The 19,766-nt window shown below is 39.1% G+C and overlaps 1 protein-coding gene across 5 annotated transcripts in view; it reads left to right on the top strand.

The window, feature by feature from the left end:
* Positions 1–18,069, top strand: part of CDC25C (cell division cycle 25C) — a 33,700-nt gene extending 15,631 nt beyond the window's left edge. For 3 of the 5 annotated variants that reach the window (XM_053221497.1, XM_053221500.1, XM_015064289.3), the window contains 6 exons: positions 12,726–12,827; positions 14,422–14,484; positions 15,783–15,881; positions 16,426–16,559; positions 17,193–17,304; positions 17,503–18,069. In XM_053221497.1, coding sequence (XP_053077472.1) covers positions 12,726–12,827; positions 14,422–14,484; positions 15,783–15,881; positions 16,426–16,559; positions 17,193–17,304; positions 17,503–17,652 — 660 coding nt within the window. In that variant the 3' untranslated portion in view covers positions 17,653–18,069. Of the gene's footprint in view, positions 1–1,220; positions 1,226–11,212; positions 11,349–12,725; positions 12,828–14,421; positions 14,485–15,782; positions 15,882–16,425; positions 16,560–17,192; positions 17,305–17,502 lie in introns of all 5 variants that reach the window. The other 2 variants (XM_053221504.1, XM_015064297.3) reach the window with 2 other exon arrangements.
* Positions 18,070–19,766: the final 1,697 nt, after the last annotated feature.

Genomic DNA, 19,766 nt, shown 5'->3' with positions numbered 1-19,766 from the left:
TCTCTCTGACCCTCCCCTGTTCATGCTCTGTCTCTCCCTGTCTGAAAAATAAATAAACGTTAAAAAAAAAAGAAATCAAGAGTTGGAAGCTTAACCAACTAAGACACCCAGGTGCTCTATAGCTCTTAAATTTGGGTCTTGGTCCATTTTGATTTAATTTTTGTGTGTAGTGATAGGTAAGGGTCCAATTTCATTCTTTTGCATGTGAATATTCAGTTATCCCAGCACCATTTGTTGAAAAGACTGTCTTTTCCTTGTTGAATGGTCTTGGCTCCCTTGTCAAAAATCATTCGACCATATGCATGATGATTTATTTCTGGACTCTATTCCATTCCATTGGTCCATATGTGTATCTTTATAGCAGTACCATAGTTTTGATTACTGTAGCTTTGTAGTAAATCATTTTAAATATTTTTTATTCCACAAATTATACCTGAATATATTCTTCTTAAAAAAAAAAAATAACAGGGGCGCCTGGGTGGCGCAGTCGGTTAAGCGTCCGACTTCAGCCAGGTCACGATCTCGCGGTCCGTGAGTTCGAGCCCCGCGTCAGGCTCTGGGCTGATGGCTCAGAGCCTGGAGCCTGTTTCCGATTCTGTGTGTCCCTCTCTCTCTGTCCCTCCCCCGTTCATGCTCTGTCTCTCTCTGTCCCAAAAATAAATAAACGTTGAAAAAAAAAATAATAACAACAACCTGTAATAGCTGAGGCTAACCCTATCTGATCACTATTGAAGAGCAACTTTGAGATTATCTGAGATTATCTGGGATTATAGGGAAAAGTTAAGAGTGTGGGAGTTAGTGGAACATATTGGTCTAGAAAGTAACAGACTTTGGATCCAGACTTTGGATCCAGACTTTCTGGGTTCCATAGCTTGATTCTTTAACAATATGGGTACAGTTATATGATTTCCCTATGCTTTAGTTTCTTAATCTATAAAAAAGAAAAAGTTTGGGTAACTATTTCATCAGGTTGTTGTGATGATTAAATGAGTTAATTGTACATAAAGCAGTTAGAACAATACTTGCTCAATTACTAATGTTTAATTATTGTAGTGTAGTATGAGTGCTTAATTACTATAGTGTAAGGGCCAAAATATGTGGCATTATAAAGATTGATGGAGAAGGGATGCTCAATAGCCTTGATGTCCTAAGTGAAGTGAAAATTGCAGTAATCTCATGACTCAGTGGTGAGTGTTACGTGACAGTCATGAAGAATTTAGAGAAGGTTATAATCAACTTTCGGAAACCATAGAAGGGAATTATTAAAAGGCTAATAAAATGATATTTGTGCTGTTTTATATGATAGACCTACATGGCATAGTGTGCTGTTGCCTAGAAGCAAGATTGGGGACTTTGGAACTCCAGAGATGATTAAGAGAGGGCTGTAGGGTGCTAATGGCAGATGAAAAAGGGGTTGAGTTAGTCTAGGTGATGGTGAAGGTAGCAGAGAAGTAGAAGATGATGAATCAAAACCTGGATAAGGAGCCAAATGTCTCACTGAGTAGACTCAGTAAAGTAAAAACAGTAATGTGGTTGAAAGTTGCTGAGGAGCAAGAAGTGCCTAGTTTAGAAAGCTTTGAGAACTAGGGGAAAGTTTAGTCAGTTTGAGAGCATGCCAAGTTTGAATTCTTGATAGTAGAGTAATAGAGGATAGTTGCAGATCTTTTTCTTTTTGTTTTGTCTTTTTTTTTTTTTTTTTTTTTTTTTTTTTTTTTTTTTTTGGTCCCTCTTTGTCAAGAGGCTAATGTGGAGTGCAGGAGAAGCTTGGTGCAACTATTGAGGAGTTGTGAAGTCACTGTCCAAAGGGTTTTCAGTTTTCAGAACACTGAGTTTGAGGAGAGAAGAAATAGGGATTTTAGTGTTGTTGGTGTAACAGACTAGACTGGAAAAGAAAAATGAGAGCCAGGTAATAATAGTAGGTCCCATTTATTGACTACTTAGAGTGTACTGGGCACTGTGTGCTGAACAGTTTATATCTGTCATTGCATTTAATTTTCATGTCAGTCCTGAAATATGAGTGTGATGCCCCTTTATTTTCTTTCTTCTCTCCCTTTTGTTCTTTCTTTAGTCTTATCTTAGGAGGAGAACATCTGGCCATGGGATAAAGGCTCTTACCCAAGGTCACAAAATTAGCCATTGGCAGTGTCAGGATTTAAGGTGAGATCTGCCTGACTCCTAGCTGGTGTTTCTAGCAGTATTTGGTGTCTTTTATGAAGATACCTGGAAGGTGAAAGTTGTCCCAGGAACATGTAGTAATGACATTTGCTTTTTGAGTAGGGTTGGTAAGGTTGAATAGTCACAGTTTGAATGAATTGAAGTGTTCAGGAGGATGGTGAATCAATTTTCTAGAACACTGCTGTTCTGTAAAACTTCCTGAGATGATGGAAATGCTTTATATCTGTCTAATACAGTAGCCCTATGTGCGTTTTGAGCACTTAAAATGTGGCTAGTGCAACTGAGACACTGAATTTTTAATTTTGTTGAGTTTTTAAAAAAAATTTTTTTTAAATGTTTATTTTTGAGAGAGACAGAGACAGAATGTGAGTAGGTTAGGGGCAGAGAGAGAGGAAGACACAGAATCCGAAGCAGGCTGTAGGCTCCGAGCTGTCATCACAGAGCCCCACGCGGGACCCGAACTCACGAAGTGCGAGATCATGACCTGAGCTGAAGTCAGACACTTAACCGATCAAGGCACCCAGGTGCCCCATAATTTTGTTGAGTTTTAATTAATGCAGACAACCATGTGTGGCTAGTGTTACTATAATGGGTGGTGCAGATCTGGAATCTTCTAAACATATGGTCCCTGGAGCAGTAGCATCAGTGTCAGGTAGGAATTTCTTAGCAGTGCAAATTTTGGGGCCCTATCTCAGAAACTTTGAATCAAAAAACTGTAAGGGTGGGGCCCAGTAGTCTGTTTTAACAAAGCTTCCAAGCGAATGTCATTGGTTTGTAGGAAAACAGCAGAACCAAGATATGATCTGAAGGAGACAGGGTGGGTATTGAGAGAATTGATGTTGACCTTCCTGAAACAAACATTATTGAGGGCTAACTGGTAATGGAGGGTAGATCTGTGGAAAAACAGCAAGTTTAGGCATAGTTAGCATGGGGAAAGGTTCCTAGGCCTTCTGGAGAAAAACAAAGAGCAATATAGAGTGAACATTTAGTGGTGCTCTTAGAAATATATATTAGTCTTCATGTTTGCAAAATGTAGCTAAAATAGTCAAGTCTCAACTAGTATTAGCTTAGGGAATTAAATTTAACGTTGATTAAAGAGAAAATTTTTTGTTTTCAATTTTATTGTTGAAAATTTATCTAATGTGTTTAATCTGCTTTTATGAAATAAGTACAATGAACATAACGGAAATTTTTATTGTCTTTGAAACATCATTGTGAATTGTATAATATAGACAGTATGGAAGAATGGATTTAAAATAGATGGACCCTAGGAAATACTCTGGAGAGTATGTTTATTTACATGGAAGAGTAGCATATGGCTGTGAGATATTTATTTTGTCTTTAAAAAATAATAATTCCCTTTAAGTGCTCATTTTAATGTATTGTGACTCATATAACATCATTTTCAGTTGAGGGCACACTATATAAGAATATGCATAGCAGTAGGTTTTAGAATAGAAAAGGCATAGGGATGTTTGTTTGGGGTTTACATTCTTGATGCTAAATGGAAATAGATACCTGATAGAATAAGGAGATTTGTGTAACCTCAGTGATTTTTGATTAATTCATTTAAAAAATATTTATTGAGTACCTATTAAGTGTCAGATACCATGTTAGTCACTGGTGATACAATAATAAACAATACATACTAGGTTTATGGTCTCTTGGAATTCGTATTCTTGTCAAAGGGATATCAACAACAACAAACACATGTTTGTCAGGGTAATGCATGTTCTAGTTAGAATTCTTGGCTGCAATTAAAAGAAACTGATTACTACTTACCTTAGGCAGAAAAGGGATTTTTCTGGAGGGTATTGAGGAGCTCAGAATTGCTAGGAAGGCTGGAAAACAAGGTAAGGCCTGGCTACAGTGCTGCTATGGGGTCATTGTTCTCAGGACATTACCACCAGCTGCCTGGACACTTAATGTCACCATTACTGAACCCCCTGCCCCATGATGTAATCCCACCTGATGCTAGACTCTTGCTCAGGGACATTTGCTGCCACCCACTATATTCTCAACTGTGATGCTGCAACCATAAAAAAAGTCTCAACCAACCCTTTGCTTTTTTTGTGTTATTCCTCAAGTTTCAAAATGCAGTCAGGAATATCCGGTTGACTATAAAAGAATGGAAAAAGGAATACCTGTCCCCCTTCGGCCTTCTTATCAGGATGCAGGACTGCCTCCCATCTAATTTGAGATTTTACCAAATCTCCAATTTTAGCCAAATTGCAAATGACTTCCATAACAGACAAAATGATTTAATTATTGCAATTGTTCAAGTGTAAAGAAGGTAACGAAATGGGGACTGAAATAAACACTAACTGAAGGGAACCTTTTAATGGGAATAAATAGGAAAGGCCTCCTTCAGTAGGAGATATTTAGTCGAGAACATATTGATAAACTGTCCCAGTTTGCCTGCCATTGAGGAGGCTTCTACAACTTGGGCCTTTCAGTGCCAGAAGTGGGAAAATCATAGACAGATTTGAATGAGTTGGTCACTCTAGTTGTGCAGGAACCATACATGACCTGACTAGAGACAGGAGGATTCCATGAGGAGCATATTGTAGGTGCAAAGTTCCCAAGGTTGAATAGATCTTGGTGTGTGCAAGGAATTGAGAAGCCAGTGTGAAAGAGGGTGACATTTGCCTGAAGTGGGATAGCAGGTAAGCAAGAGACAGACGATACAGGGCCTTAGGGCTATGGTAAGTGTGTGGATTTTATTCTTAGTGCATTGGCAAGCTATTGGGGGATATTAAGCAGAGGAATAATGTGATGTGGTTTATTTTGTGAAGACTGCCCTGTTGCTCGATGAAGAATGGATTAGAGAGGATTAAGAGTTGGAAGGAGGTGGGAAAAGAAATGAAAGCAGGTACAAGTAGGACAGGAAGCTATTTCAGTAGCTTCAGGGAAAGTTGGTGGTAGCCTGGACTACGGTGGTGGCTACAGAGACAAATGGATAAATTCAAAAGCTATTTTGGATACAGAGTAGACAGGACTTGGTGGGTTGCATATAGGCTGTGAAGGAAGGATAGGATCAAGGATGATTTAGACACGTTAAATTTGAAGTGTTTTGGGGGCTCATGGGCGACTCAGTCACTTAAGCGTCTGACTTCGGCTCAAGTCATGATCTCACGGTTGGTGATTTCGAGCCCTGTGTTGGGGTCTTTACTGTCAGCACAGAGCCCACTTCAGATCCTCTCTCCCCTTCTCTCCCTTTGCATGCCCCCCCACGACACCCGTGTGCTGTCTCACACATTCTCTCTCAAAAATAAACATTAAAAAAACAAGTTTGAAGTGTTTCCGTTTCAAAGGGAAAACAGAAGCAATCATACCCATATAATTTACCATCCCTCTTGTCATCCTGCATGAAGTGTCCCTCCCCCTATCTGAAGCTACCTCCCCCTCTGCACTTCCACCTGTTGATTGATTGATTCATTCATTTGGTAACACTGGGGATACAATAGTGAACACAACAACTCAGCAAAGTCTGTGCTCTCATGGAGTTTACATTCTAGTCAGGAGGAAACAGATAAATAAACAAATACATTTGTAATATGACAGATGGTTAAAGACTGTGGTAAAAATGCAGGGTAAAGAGAATAGGGAGTACCTGGATTGGGCTAGAGTAGAGTGGGAGTTGATATTTTTGATAGGTTTCATAGATTAGAAAAGACCTCTCTGAGAGCGATGTTTTAGCACACATCTGAAGCAGGTGAGGGTACCAAACAAACAGGTATCAGGAGGGATGAGTTTTTCTAGGCAGAAGGAAAAGCAAGTGCAATGCTTTTGAAGTGGGAATGTGCTTGGCCTCTCTGTGGAACACCAAGAAGCCAGTATGGCTGGAGCAAAGTTAGCAGGTGCGCAGTGGGACAGAGTGTAGGTAGTAAGAAGGACAGGTCACATAGGGCCTTGTAGGCCATTGTAAAGATTTTGCAAAAACCTGAGTCACATGGAAGCATCTCCTCTTGACTGTTTCTGCAGTAATCTGCTCTTTTTCCTTCCTGTATTATCATTTCCCCCTTGCTCCTAGATGAAGACTTCACAATTTTTTTGGTATCAGGATTCCTTTGCAATCTTAGAAATTGTTGAGAACACTTTGCCTTGTACCTGGTCTTACGGGAAAAGCATCCAGTTTTTCTCTGTTGAGTATTGTTAGTTATGGGTTTCTTAAGATGCCCTTTATTAGGCTGAGGAAGTTCCTTTCTATTCTTAGTTTGCTGAGAGATTTTAGCAGGAAGAGAAAATATTCTGTCAAATGTTTTTTCTGCATCTATTGAGATGATCTTAGGAGTTTTTTTTAACTTATTAATATGGTTAATTACATTGATCTTAGAATGTTAAACAACCTCTCATGCAGGTGATATCCTTACTTAGTCATGATGTATTATCCTTTTTACATGTTGTTGGATTTGATTTACTGAAATTTTACCGAGAATTTTTGAGTCCATGCTCATGACAGATTCTGATCTTTACTGTTTTGTTTTCCCTGTAATGTCTGTAATATTGGTATCAGTGTAATGTCATCATTTGGAAAGAATTCACTCTTTTTCAGTTTTCTGGAAGAGTGTGTGTAGAATTGGAGTTTTTTGGTTTTTGTTTTTTTAATGTTAGGCCAAATTCACCAGTGAAGCCATCGGGACCTGGGCTTTTCTTTGTGGGAAGTTTTAAAATTACTAATTCAATTTTTACTTTTTGTAGGTCTAGTCAGATTTTCTATTCCTTCTTCGTTAGTTTCAGTAGTTTTTGTCTTTTTAGGAATTTGCCCATTTAATCTAAGTTTTCTCATTCATTGGTATGTAGTTGTTCATAGTATCCCTGTATAATCTTTTTTATTATAATTGCTAGTACTGTCCATTCTTTCATTCCTAATTTTAGTAATTTGAGTCTTTTCTCTTTTTTTTTCTTGGTCAATCTAGGCAAAAGTTTATCAATTTTGTTGATCTTTTCAAAAAATCAACTTTCGGTTCTATTGTTTTCTCTTTTCTGTTCTTTACTTCATTAAGTTTTTGTTCTAATCTTTATTTCCTTGCTTCTGCTTGGTTTGGATTTAGTTTCCTTTTTGATGGAAGGTTAGGTCATTGTCTTGAGATCATTCCTTTTTTTCTGTTACAGGCCTTTATAACTGTAAAGTTTCACCTAAGCACTACTTTAGCTGTATCCTTAACTAAATTTTGGTATGTTGTGTCTTCATTTTTATTCATCCAAAAGTATTTTCTAATTTCTCTTGAGATCTTCTTTAACCCAATGTTTATTTTGGAGTGTGTTGTTTAATTTCCACCTAATTTGTGAATTTCCCAGATTTTTTTTCTGTTATTCATTTCTGATTAATCCATTGTGGTCAGAAAACATACTTTGTATGATTTCAGTCTTTTAATATTTATTGAGTCTTGTCTTATGACCTAGTGCATGATCTGTCCTGGAGAATATTTCATGTGTATTTGAGAAGAATGCATGTTCAGTTGTTGGGTACAGTGTTCTGTAATGTCTGTTAGGTTTAGTTGGCTCATAGTATTGCTTCAATTAGTTTTTGAACTTTCTAAAAATGCTCCATACTAAATGTGGCCATTACTGGCCTTGCTATTCTTACAGGGCCTTTGCATTGTTGTTTCAGCCTGGAACATTCTTCCCATAGGTAACACAGGATTTTTTTCCCTCAATTCAGTCTCATTTCCCTACATGTGTTAACCATCAGAAAAGCCTTTCCTGACAAGCTTTCCAACCCAAATATATTCCCTATCTTTTTATTCTTCTTATTTTTTACTTATAGAATTTAAAAGCACATATTTCTTTGTCTCTTCCACTCCCTTATTCACTGCTATGACACGTAGTAGGTACTCAGAAACTGCCAAGGAAGTATGTGGATATGGAAATCTGGAAGTAAGAGCAGAAGTCTTGATTTGAAATAGATATTTGAGAGTCATCAGTATAAACAATACTTATTTTGAAAACAGAAAATTTGAATTCACAGATAGAAAAAAAAAAATCACATAAGGCCAAAGTGAGGAGATATAAAAGGGCCAGGACCTAACCCTCGTCCAACATCTGTTAGAGGTTTGGTAGTGAAGAAGCCCAACAAAGAGGACTGAGAAGGAGCAACAGAGAGGTAGAAGCATCATGGTTCTATAGTTTAGGGATTGCCTGTACCAGCCCTAATCTAAACTAGAAGGTGTCTTGAAGCCAAGGAAGAAGGCAGTAGCCAACTCCATGGAAGCTATTATGAAGTTCAGAAAGATATATGTCTAAAGATACAGTGATATGAAGATTGCTGATAACTTTGACAAGACCAGAAGCCAAGTCTATTTGTATAGAAGAGTGTGCAGGCCATGAGGAAATGGTGATGCCTTCTCAGTTTACAAAATAATAATTATTCAATTAGATCTTTTTATAAAATCTGCAGGTAGACTCGAGCTTAGCAAGTTTCCTTTTCTTCTTCCTGGCCTTTTCAATGCTTAAAACTCCCAAATATTGAAAGTATTTATTGATTCCTTAAAGAAGGAAAATCACTAATTGGCAGATATTGAGTGCCATCTAAGCCAGCTGGTCCTTGGTTCTCCCCACTGCTGCTTCTGAGAACTGGGAAATTTTGACTAGCAAGACAAAGCTAAAGTATCATCATGTCTGCATGACCAAGCATGTATGCTCTTTGCAGTAAATTGCCTTTTGTTTTAATATAAATGTGTTGAAAAGAATCTGTTAGAAAAGTAGTGGCTATTTCTGTTTGTTAAAGTAGTTTTCTGCTGTCATTTATTTCTGGGTTCTTGCCTTTGGATTATACAAAACACAAAAGATATTTATCACCTGCATTATCACCGTAATACCTACTAGAAACCTAAAGCATCAATGCAAGAGAATAGAGATTCAAGAAATAGACCCATGCATATATGGCCAGTTGATAATTAGACCAAGATACAAAAGCAATTAAATGGAGAAAACATGGTCTTTTCAACAAATTGTGCTGGAGCAATTGAAAATCTATATGAAAAACAAAAACCTCAATCCATACCTCATGCCGTATATAGAAATTAGCACAAAATGGATCATAGACCTAAATGTAAAATCTGGAACTATAAAACATCTGAAGAAAAAAACATGGGAGAAAATTTCTGTGACCATGGCTTAGGTAAAGGTTTCTTAGATATAATATTAAAAAATGGATACATTTCCCATTTCCCTTAGTAGCTCATTCATTCCAAACTCTTTAAAATGAGCCGTTAGCCTAATAATTTGGTATGTTCTAGGAAGGCTTTTATGGTTAAAAGAAACAAAGACTGCACTAAGGCCATCAAATTTGAAATTCCTATCTGGCTTTCTCCTGCCTTCTTCTCAGGGCAAAATTGAAATTATATGAAGAATAGTGGGTCAAGAAGTCTGGGTAGCCTGTTCCTCATTCCTTTACTACATCTCTCTGCCACTATACCTTCGGTTCATCCATGCATTCATCACTGGCCTCATGGCCTTGACTGTATCTCTTGACTTCTTCCTTTTAAGCTTTGGCTTCTGTTGCTGCCTAATTATTTTGCCATTTTCTAAGTTAGACTCCCAGGAGAGAGAACCTAATTGGCCCAGATTATTTTTACATATTCTAGGCTACTAAATGGGTGTGTTGAACCAGCAATATGGGCCTGTCAGTGGCTCTGGACAGGGTTGTGGGGATGTAGGGAGTTGACTGGCATGGATCCAAGGGAAAAGGTCTGTGTAAAATATTGGTAAATAAAATGTGAACTGTACCTTCAGCTGGTACCATGAACAATGGAGTTTTCCTTAGATGGGACCATCGATGTGACAAACACTGTAATAGATATAGTTACTATAAAGTAAAATTTTGATGTTCTTTTTTTATTCTCCCAGAAAAAGTTGATTGATCATCAACTTGTCTTCTAGTTATAGCTCTCTTATTATCTAGCTCACTTCTCAATCAATCCATAGCAGTTAGTGAGGTGAGTGTATAAAGTAGAAACTTTTGGCTTTTATCTAGGCAAGAGATAGAAGGTATATGGGAACAGAGGATAAGAATCTTGGATTAGTTGAGGGGTACCTGGCTGACTCAGTCACTAGAACATGGGACTCTTGATCTCTGTGTTGTGAGTTCGAGCCTCATGTTGGGTGTTGAGATTATTTAAAAACATTTCTTTTAAAGAATCTTAGATAAGTTGAAAGTTGTTATCAGAGGTCATTTAATATATCCCTCTGCCTGTGGTTATAATACCCAAATCATGGCTTTCAAGGAGACAGTAGTCCATCATGTTACACTTTAGTCTGGGCCAGTAACTCCAAGGCTAGTTCTTCATGGTATTTAATCCATTTTTCCCCTGATAGTCTTCATAATATCAATCCTATAATAGTAATCTTGATATTAGATTCTAGTGTTCCCGTTTTCCTTGCAGGATGCTTATTTTGCTATTTTTCTTTCCCACTAACAACCTCCTTTATAAGAAAGCTGAGTGGTATTTTTTCTCTGTCCCTCTAAGAAACTACTACCCAAAAAAGTGACACATACTCTTGCTGCCTAGTATTTTTTCTTACCCAGACTGACCTTTTTGGTTTGTCATCCTCTATTTTGTTTGGGTCCTTAAATGTTGATTGTCAGAGTCTTAAGATCCTATAGAGAAATTGTGGGATTAGGTTCATTTGTTTGTTTTTTCCCTTGACTGGAGGAATTGAGTTTGCACTTGCTTTCTCTTACAAGAATTGGTGTGTATAAGATGGTCACGTGGTGAATTTGGTTTGGCTTAGAGTTAATATATCTGGGGGAGATGAAACATCATGCAGTCTGAGGAGAAAGATGTTAATAGGAGGAGAAGAGTGGTTGCTTACCTAAGGTTTTGCCTATCAAACTTTAGGGTTGCTAGAAATCACCTGGGCAACTTGCTAAAGTGCAGATTTTAATTCAGTCTGGGGTCCAATATCTAGGATTCTTCATTTCTAACAAGCTCCCCGGAGTATTCATGCTGCTGGCCTGCAGACACACTTAGAGGAGTAAGAACATGGCGGGGGGCGGGGGGTGATATTCCCATACAGGCATCTCTGAATACAGCTCCTTGTATCACTCGCCTTCACTGCCAGAGACTCTGAACAGGCCAAGACTGAATCAGGTGGTAAAATTCAAGGACAATCCCATAGCGGATAAAGTAAAACAGGAGTATTGTTCTCACAACAAAGAATTCAGGAAGGTAAGAACTTTTCAAGATGAGAATCTGTTTAATGCTCTTTCTTGTCTTTTCTGCTTTTTTGGTATGAGGATTGCTTCAGTATATCTTCTTTTTAATTACTTTTGCTTTTTGTCTCTTTGTTCTGTCTTTTCTACATCTGCATCCATGTATAAAATATTTAACAGTAAATATTTTTTATATTATACTTCTGGAAATGATGTTGGCATACTGTCTTCCCAACTTTCTTTTTTAAGATCTGAGAGGATACAAGGGAACCTTGAATGGTAAGGATATTTACTGCTGTTTTAACTGCATTCTGACAGAAATAGCATCATGGAACACACTGTTTGGTGGCAAGCAACTTTTGAAAAGCTTAGCCCCATTTCCTACCTCTGCTTTATAAAAAAATCTAAATACATTTGGCTGTTTTATAGTATATAAGTTTCACATAAACAAAAGAAGTTGTTGTGAGGGGCGCCTGGGTGTCTCAGTCAGTTGAGCATCCAACTTCGTCTTGGGTCACGATCTCGCGGTTCCTGAGTTCAAGCCCTGCGTCAGGCTCTGTGCTGACAGCTCAGAGCCTGGAGCCTGCTTCAGATTTTCTGTCTCCCCCTCTGTCTCTCTGTCCCTCCTTGACTCGTACTCTGTCGCTCTCTGTCTCTCAAAAATGAAAAAACATTAAAAAAAAAAGAAAAAAAGAAGCTGTTGTGAAATGTCCATAATCCCATAGGCCAGAGATAATTACTGTTAGCTGATGTATGTTCTTCCAGATTCTTTTTTGGATGCAGTTTTTTGTTTTCTTTTATTAAAGTGGTATTACAAAAGTACATGTTTTCTCATTTTTTTAAGGATATCATGAACTTATTTTCATGTCAATGAAATTAATCTACAACATACTTTTTTTTTAATGTTTATTTATTTTTGAGAAAGAGAGAGACAGAGCATGAGCAGGAGAGGAGCAGAGAGAGAGAGAGAAAGAGATGGAATCCAAAGCAGGCTCCAGTCTCTGAGCCATCAGCACAGAGCCCAGTGTTTGGGGCCTGAACCCACAAACCATGAGATCATGACCCTAGCCAAAATCAGACACTTAACTCCCTGAGCCACCCAGGTACCCCTACAACATACTTGTTATTGCATAATAGTAATATATAATGTGTAGAATATGATTTGTTTAAACAAGACCCTGTTATTTATTAATAATCTTTCTCTATTATAAACTTGCTGGGATATACATTTTTACAGATAAATCTTTGTGCGTATTTTTATTTCACTAGGAAAACAAACAATTATTAGATCAAAAGGTGTGCATATTTTTAATAAGTCTCCACTCCTTCTCTCCCCTGGTTTTTAAACTTTTAACATGAGGAATTGGGGTGGGGGAAATCTTGTCATCTTCAGGGCTTAGGTCTAAAGAAGGCAGTCTCTCTCTGTGACATTAATATTACTCAGATGCTGGAGGAAGAGTCTAACCAGGGGTCTCTGATTGGTGATTTCTCCAAGGTGAGTTTGGTTATACTCATCCTATATTTCACTGAGTCATTTTGGATTTGAGTCTTCTTTTTTTTGTTGTTGTTGCTTGCAGAGGACACTAGGTATAATCATGTATCCTCACCAACTACTATTTGATAAACTGAAGGTGCTATCATGGTAGATCTAGACCCTAAGCCTTTCCAGTGAAAAAGTACTTTTTATTAATTCTGGGAAAATCCAAAGCAGTGGGGAAGTGTGAGGCTTTTTACTTTTTTCTTTTTAAAAATATCTTTTAGGGTGCCTGGGTGGCTCAGTCAGTTGAGCGTCTGACTTTGGCTCAGGTCTGATCTCACCGTTTTTGAGTTCGAGCCCCACATCACACACTGTGCTGACAGCTTAGAGCCTGGAGCCTGCTTCAGATTCTGTGTCTCCTTCTCCCTCTGACGCTCTCACACTCTGTGTGACCCTCTCACACTCTGTGTGACCCTCTCACACTCTGTGTGTCTCTCTCACAAAAATAAAATAAAACATTTAAAAAAATCTTTTAAAATTATATAAATAATACTTGGTCATTACAGGAAAGGTAGAAAATGCAATATACCTCAAATCTTATGAACATCTTGGTATATATTCCTCCAGACTTTTTTCTATGTATTTTCACAAACACACATGCATATTTTACATACACAAATACATATTTTTGGGTTTTTTTTGTTTTTTCACAAAAAATGATTTATACTGTTTTGTGATCTACTGGGGTTTTTTTTCTTCCTCATTTAATGTATCAAGAACATCTTTTCATGTCAATAAACAGTTCTGCTTCATCATTTCATAATGTTAAAAACCTTCTTTCTTTCTTTCTTTCTTTCTTTCTTTCTTTCTTTCTTTCTTTCTTTCTTTCGAGAGGGTGAAAGTGGGGAAGGGGCAGAAAGAGAGGGAAAGAGAGAATCCCGAGCAGGCTCTGCACTGTCAGCGCAGAGCCCAACATGGGGCTTAAACCCATGAACCAGGAGATTATGACCTGAGCCAAAATCAAGAGTCAGATGCTTAACTGACATTCAGGCACCCCAACATCATTTCATAATTTTTAATAATACAGTATTTCTTCTTTCTTTCTTTCTTTCTTTCTTTCTTTCTTTCTTTCTTTCTTTCTTTCTTTCTTTCTTTCTTTTTCTTTTTGGATTCCCATAATTTTTTAAAAAGATTTTTATTTTTTTACTTTTTTATTTGTAAGTAATCTCCACACCCACTGTGGGGCTTGAACTCACAACTCTGAGATCAAGAGTCACGCGCTCTACCAACTGAGCCAGCCAGGCATTCCTGCCCATAATTTCTTGATAAAGCTGTTCTTGTAGCTTATATACTTTTACAAGTTTTCCTTTTGAACTGTACCAAGGTGGACATATTGATAGCTAAATCTAAAATTTTGTACACACCCTTGATTAGTTCCTTAGAATCACTTCTTAGAAATGGATTGCTACATATGCAAGTTATAGAGACTCTTGATTGTTTTGAAGGCATCTGGGGTTTTAAGGTCAGTTGGAAAGGAGGACAATTTGTGGTCTTTGATCTCAAATTGGGGTATAGAAAATTTGTTGTTATTTCAGCTCTTGGGTATTTCTAGGTGTGTGTGCTGCCAACCGTGTCAGGGAGACACCAAGATCTGAAGTACATCAACCCAGAAACAGTAAGCAGATTTCTGGAGATGGTAACTGGTTACATAAGCTACCATCTGGTCTGTTCTGTCCCTAAAATCCCACTTCCATTATATTTCTTTCATTGTGTTCACTCACATAGGCACCTCATTCAACTGAAGCTGTGTTAAAGGAGTCCCGTTTATCCCATTCTGTTGCCTTTATTTTTAATTAAACCAGTGATATAAAATTGTTATGAAAGAGAGAAAACAATAAAGGAAGGGAGGGCAGGAAAAAAGTCAAAATCACTCAGTTGAGGCAAATTTATATCCTGGTTTAGAGGTTACAGTCCCATTGACACCTTTCAGCGTGTGGTAATTATTTATAGTGTTCTCTTTCACTCTCAAAAGTGTCCTAGTTTGTGCAATAGTTATTTGGTTACCCTACCCATAATCTCATCACTGGAGATAACCACTAGTAATATTTTCCTTATGGCCTTCCACGTTTTATTCTGGAACATATTTGATAAAAATAGAATCATAATGAACATGTTAGCTTCTATACATGTTGAAGTTAGCTTAGCAAGACATTGTAAATATGTTTCCACATCAATAAAAAAAATCTATATTATCCTTTCAATGACTATATAATATTCTATTATATTGGCATGTATAATTTAACCAAACCCCCATTATTGAATATTTAAGTTATTTGTAATATTTTGATAACCTAAAATAATGAATGCAGGGATGAATATTGTTGTCCCACATCTTTGCGTACTTTTCTGTTCACTAAAGATGTTGGAATAGAAATTACTGAGTCAAAGTGTAATTACACTTACATTTACAAAATTCACTCCAGAAAGGTTGAACCAATTTACACTGTTACAAGTAGCTTAAGGATGTCGACCTTTTCCTTCCTTATCCTTTCCTGAAAGATTTGCTTTCTTCCTTTACGATGGAGCATGGGGAACCATTTCCCATTTCTTCCTGCAAAGTCGGAATTGCTACCTGCTACCTGTACCACTGCAGAAGTCCTTGGGTGTCTTCTGAGAGGCTCAATGCAGCCATGCCTGCCTCCAGATGAGTGGCTTGAATATGATTTTCTCTGGTGTCTTGACAATACTAGCTACTTCGGTGTTCCAAAAAGACCATTTCCTATTTTATCCTCTTGAATGGGGGGTAGGGATGCAACCAATGCTCCATTTCAAAATATAGGGGGCCTTTGGAGGACGGGCATACAGTAGAATCCTGGGTGACTAAAGGGAGTACAAATGACGAACTGTGTGAAGGGCTGTTCTCTCCCTTGGAGTGACTGGGAGCAGAGTGTTTAAATCATTATTTCTGTGCAGGTGGCTGCCTTACTGTCAGGGAAGTTCCAGAGTCTGATTGAGAAGTTTTATATCATTGATTGCCGCTATCCATATGAGTACCAGGGAGGACACATCCAGGTGAGGTTACATAGGGGACATTAGTTGGGAGGGGCTGGAGGTAGCTCTTTATTGAGCAGAGTCTATGGATAAAAGCCCTATGAACTCCAGAACCAGGGCAGAGGTTATACATTTGGATAAGCCTGCAAGTCCTCATTCCTATTCTAATTCTGTGTACATCGAGCAATTTACTTTCCCTTTTCCTCCTAGACCGATCTCCCCCTATTTTGTTGGAGCCAAGGGCTCCTACTTCAAATTAAAATATTAATGCAAGGATTGAGAAGCACTTTGCAGATACTCACAGACATTCCTCACAACGATTCCTACATGTTAGGGGTTGGAGGGTCAGTTCTACAAACATTTATTGAATACCTACTACATACCAAGCTCTATGCCAGACCTTGGGGATAGACCCAGAGATATAATTAGATCTATGCCCCAAAAGTGCTTATAGTCTAGACTTCTTTGCCCAGATATCCCAAGATGGTATCCCAGTTATTTCTAAGTGTTGTAACTGTCCAGAGGTGCTTAAGGAAATACAGTACTTACCAAAATTCTTCTACAGGGAGCCTTAAATTTGCACAGTCAGGAAGAACTGTATGACTTCTTTCTGAAGAAGCCTGTCATGCCTCTGGACACCCAGAAAAGAATAATCATCGTGTTCCACTGTGAATTCTCCTCAGAAAGGGGTCCCCGAATGTGAGTGTCTACATGGGCAGATGTTGGAAATGGACCTTGAATTGGGACTTAAAACCAGGGAGCCTTCCCAGACCAGTTCAGACAGAGACTGGAATGAATGAATGAATGAATGAATGAATGAATGAAGGAAGGAAGAATGCATATTTTCCATTGCAGCTTAAAGGTTAGAGAAGTGGAAGGAAAGGTTTCTACAATTTAAAAGTTTGGAGCAGAGGGGTGCCTGGGTGGCTCAGTCACTTATGCATCTGACTCTTGGTTTCGTCTCAGGTCATGATCTCACGGTTTGTGGGTTGGAGCCCTGCATCAGGCTCCCCACTGACAGCGTGGGACCTGCTTGGGATTCTCTCGCCCTCTTTCTCTGTCTCTCCCCAACCATCAAAATAAATAAACTTAAAAAAAAACATTTTTTTTTTTAAAGTTTGGAGTAGTGAAGGAAAAAGGATTGGGAATGAGATACCCACAAAGGAAAGGAGAAAGAGTGACTACTTGAACCTTGTTTTGCAAAAACAGTGAGATCTGGAAGTCCTTTGGGGTTACCCATAGTCTATTCTTTGTTCCCCTCCCCAGCAAATGGTCCACAGAATCCTGACCTTGCTTCTTTTCACCCCACCCACCTCTGGGTTTTCTCTAAAGGTGCCGCTCTCTCAGAGAAGAGGACAGGGCTCTGAACCAGTATCCTGCATTGTACTACCCAGAGCTATATATCCTTAAAGGGGGCTACAGAGACTTCTTTCCAGAATATACGGTAAAGAATGGGGCACGTGGGCAACAGGAGAGCTCAGACTTGGGGGAGCCAACTTTAGCATTAAACTTCCAGGGCCTGCAAAGCCCTCCGAGAAGAAACTGCTGCTCTTCTTAGCTACTACTATCAGCATCTCCATTATAGTTAGTAGGCAGAGTTCTGGAAACTGGAGTTTCCCTTACTTTGTCCCCTACCTTTCAGGAACTGTGTGAACCACAGAGCTACTGCCCTATGCATCACCAAGACCACAAGGCTGAGCTGCTGAGGTGTCGAAGCCAGAGCAAAGCATGCGAAGGGGAGCGGCGGCTGCAGGAGCAGATTGCCTTACTGGTGAAGGATGTGAGCCCATGACAATGGATCAGTGGTTTGCTGCTAACAAGTCACCCAAAGACATTGTAGAAACCCTGAACAGAAAGAGCCATGTTGAATGTGGCAAAACCCAACATTGTTAAAAGATGGCTGCAAACCAACAGGCTGCCAAGATAATGAAATTCTAGGCCTGTGGGTTGGTTTTAGCAAAACTGCTGGCTGTTGACTAAGTCCCGGAGCTGGCTTTAGAAGGCTGTAGCTTTGGGTTGGATGGAGATTTGTGTTGCTTCAGGAAGTGGTTACATTCTCTTCCCAATTAAGTGTCTTCTTACAAGCCAGCCAGCTCTTTCTCTCCCTGGGTCTGTGCAAGGGAGTTGGGCATCTTCTTTCTCTGTACTTTGCTTCTTTGTTTTCCTCTCTCTCTTTTTCTTAAATGACAAAATAAACACTACAAAATTAGAGATTTGATTGTGAGCTCAGTCTACTCCTAGAAGGTCTTTATAAGGAAGAGATCACCAAATTAGACTCCTTTAAACAAAGGTGTAACCATCTTGATTTATAGCTGAGGGCAAGGTGCTTTTCTCTACACCTGTGGTTCTCAAAGTTTGGGCCCTGAACTGTAAGCATCATCTGAACTTCTTTGAAATGTAAATTTTCAGGCATCACACAGTTAACTAAAAAAAACTTCTGAGTTAGGGCTCAGAATTCTGGGTTTTGAAATTTCCCTTTCAGGTGATTCTGATGCATGCCAAGCCTTGAGAACCTCTGCTCTGGAATTAAGGAAAACCTTTTAAACTGCATTCTTCAGCAATATCCTGGCTATCCTTTCCTAGACCATTCCAAGGTATGCGTTACCTAAAAGTGTGCCCCATACTCAGCATGCTGTGATAACTAGGCTCAGAGAACCAAGATGATTGCCATGTCTAAGGCAGGTTATAGTTCTGAGTTGGGCTCAAAAAGATTCCTTGTCTACAGGGGAATTTTGACTTTTCTCATTTCCCACAGTCTTTTCTCCACTTCATTTCACATCTCACAGGGATAAGTTTAGGACTTGGGAGAGTTGAAAATAGATACCTGTGCTATCTGAAGATATTCCTATTTATTCCTTTTATTCTTAAAAGGATACAAAAGTAGTAAGCAGGAGCAGTTAGACTTAAGGAAGACCTTTTAAACTATTTTCCAGCACTATCCCAGGCTTTCTGTTCTTAGAGTTCTTTAATGTAACCAGGCTTTCGTCTTCATAGTGAGATACAGCTCTATGGCCTGGGGTGGTGGTAGAATTGCCACTGATCATTGTCATTCTGCATTAACCTGGTAGGAGTGCTAGCCCAGGACTGGACAAGGACAAAGGGCTCTGAAGCCTGGCTGAGATAGAATAGAGACAAAAGTGACATCTTCCCAGGTTCTGGGGCCAAGAGACTTTTTTTAAGTAAGTGGGAGGGAAGAAGGGCAGTAGCTGGATTGATGTTTGCAAGGTTCGCTAGTGTGCTTCTCTTGGAGTGCGGCGGTTGTGCTTCCCAGCAGAGGGCGCTGCTGTATTCTTTAAGGCAGCTTCTGGAGTCTGCAGCCTCCGCTGCTTGCACTTGCCTCTCTGCGCAGAAGGAAGCTACCTCTCTGGCCTTCTCCCTGAGCCCTTGAGCTCAGAGCTCAGAGGGCTGAGGGGAAAGGAGAGAAAAGCTGTTGCTGTATTAGGTGCAGAAGGCTGAGGGGAAGATGCTGCTTCTCTGTCCCACTCCCACATCCTTACGCCTGCCAAACAGGTACTCCTAGTAGCCAGAGGAGGAAAATGTTTGAAGTACCTCCACTTCCAAATATGAAGAGGGAGTCCCCTGACTTATTGCCTAACCTAGTGGGTCATTTCCTGATCATTTTCCCCAGAAAAGTAGAACCAAGCCCCCACCTGGGAAGAGACTGGTGCTCATGTTCATATTTCAGTAACTTTTTTTCCCAGTCCCATTTTATTTTATTAGTATTATTTTTTAACATAATTTATTGTCAAATTGGGTAACATATAGTGTATATACAGTGTGCTCTTGGTTTTGGGGGTAGATTCCCATGATTCATCGCTTACATACAACATCCCAGTGCTCATCCCAAGAAGTGCCCATCACCCATTTTCCCCTCTCCCCCACACCAACACCCCCATCCACCCTCTG

This window comes from Acinonyx jubatus, chromosome A1 (assembly GCF_027475565.1).
Source record: "Acinonyx jubatus isolate Ajub_Pintada_27869175 chromosome A1, VMU_Ajub_asm_v1.0, whole genome shotgun sequence".
In the NCBI taxonomy this organism is placed as follows: Eukaryota; Metazoa; Chordata; class Mammalia; order Carnivora; family Felidae; genus Acinonyx; species Acinonyx jubatus.
This window is presented reverse-complemented; position numbering and strand designations above follow the sequence as displayed.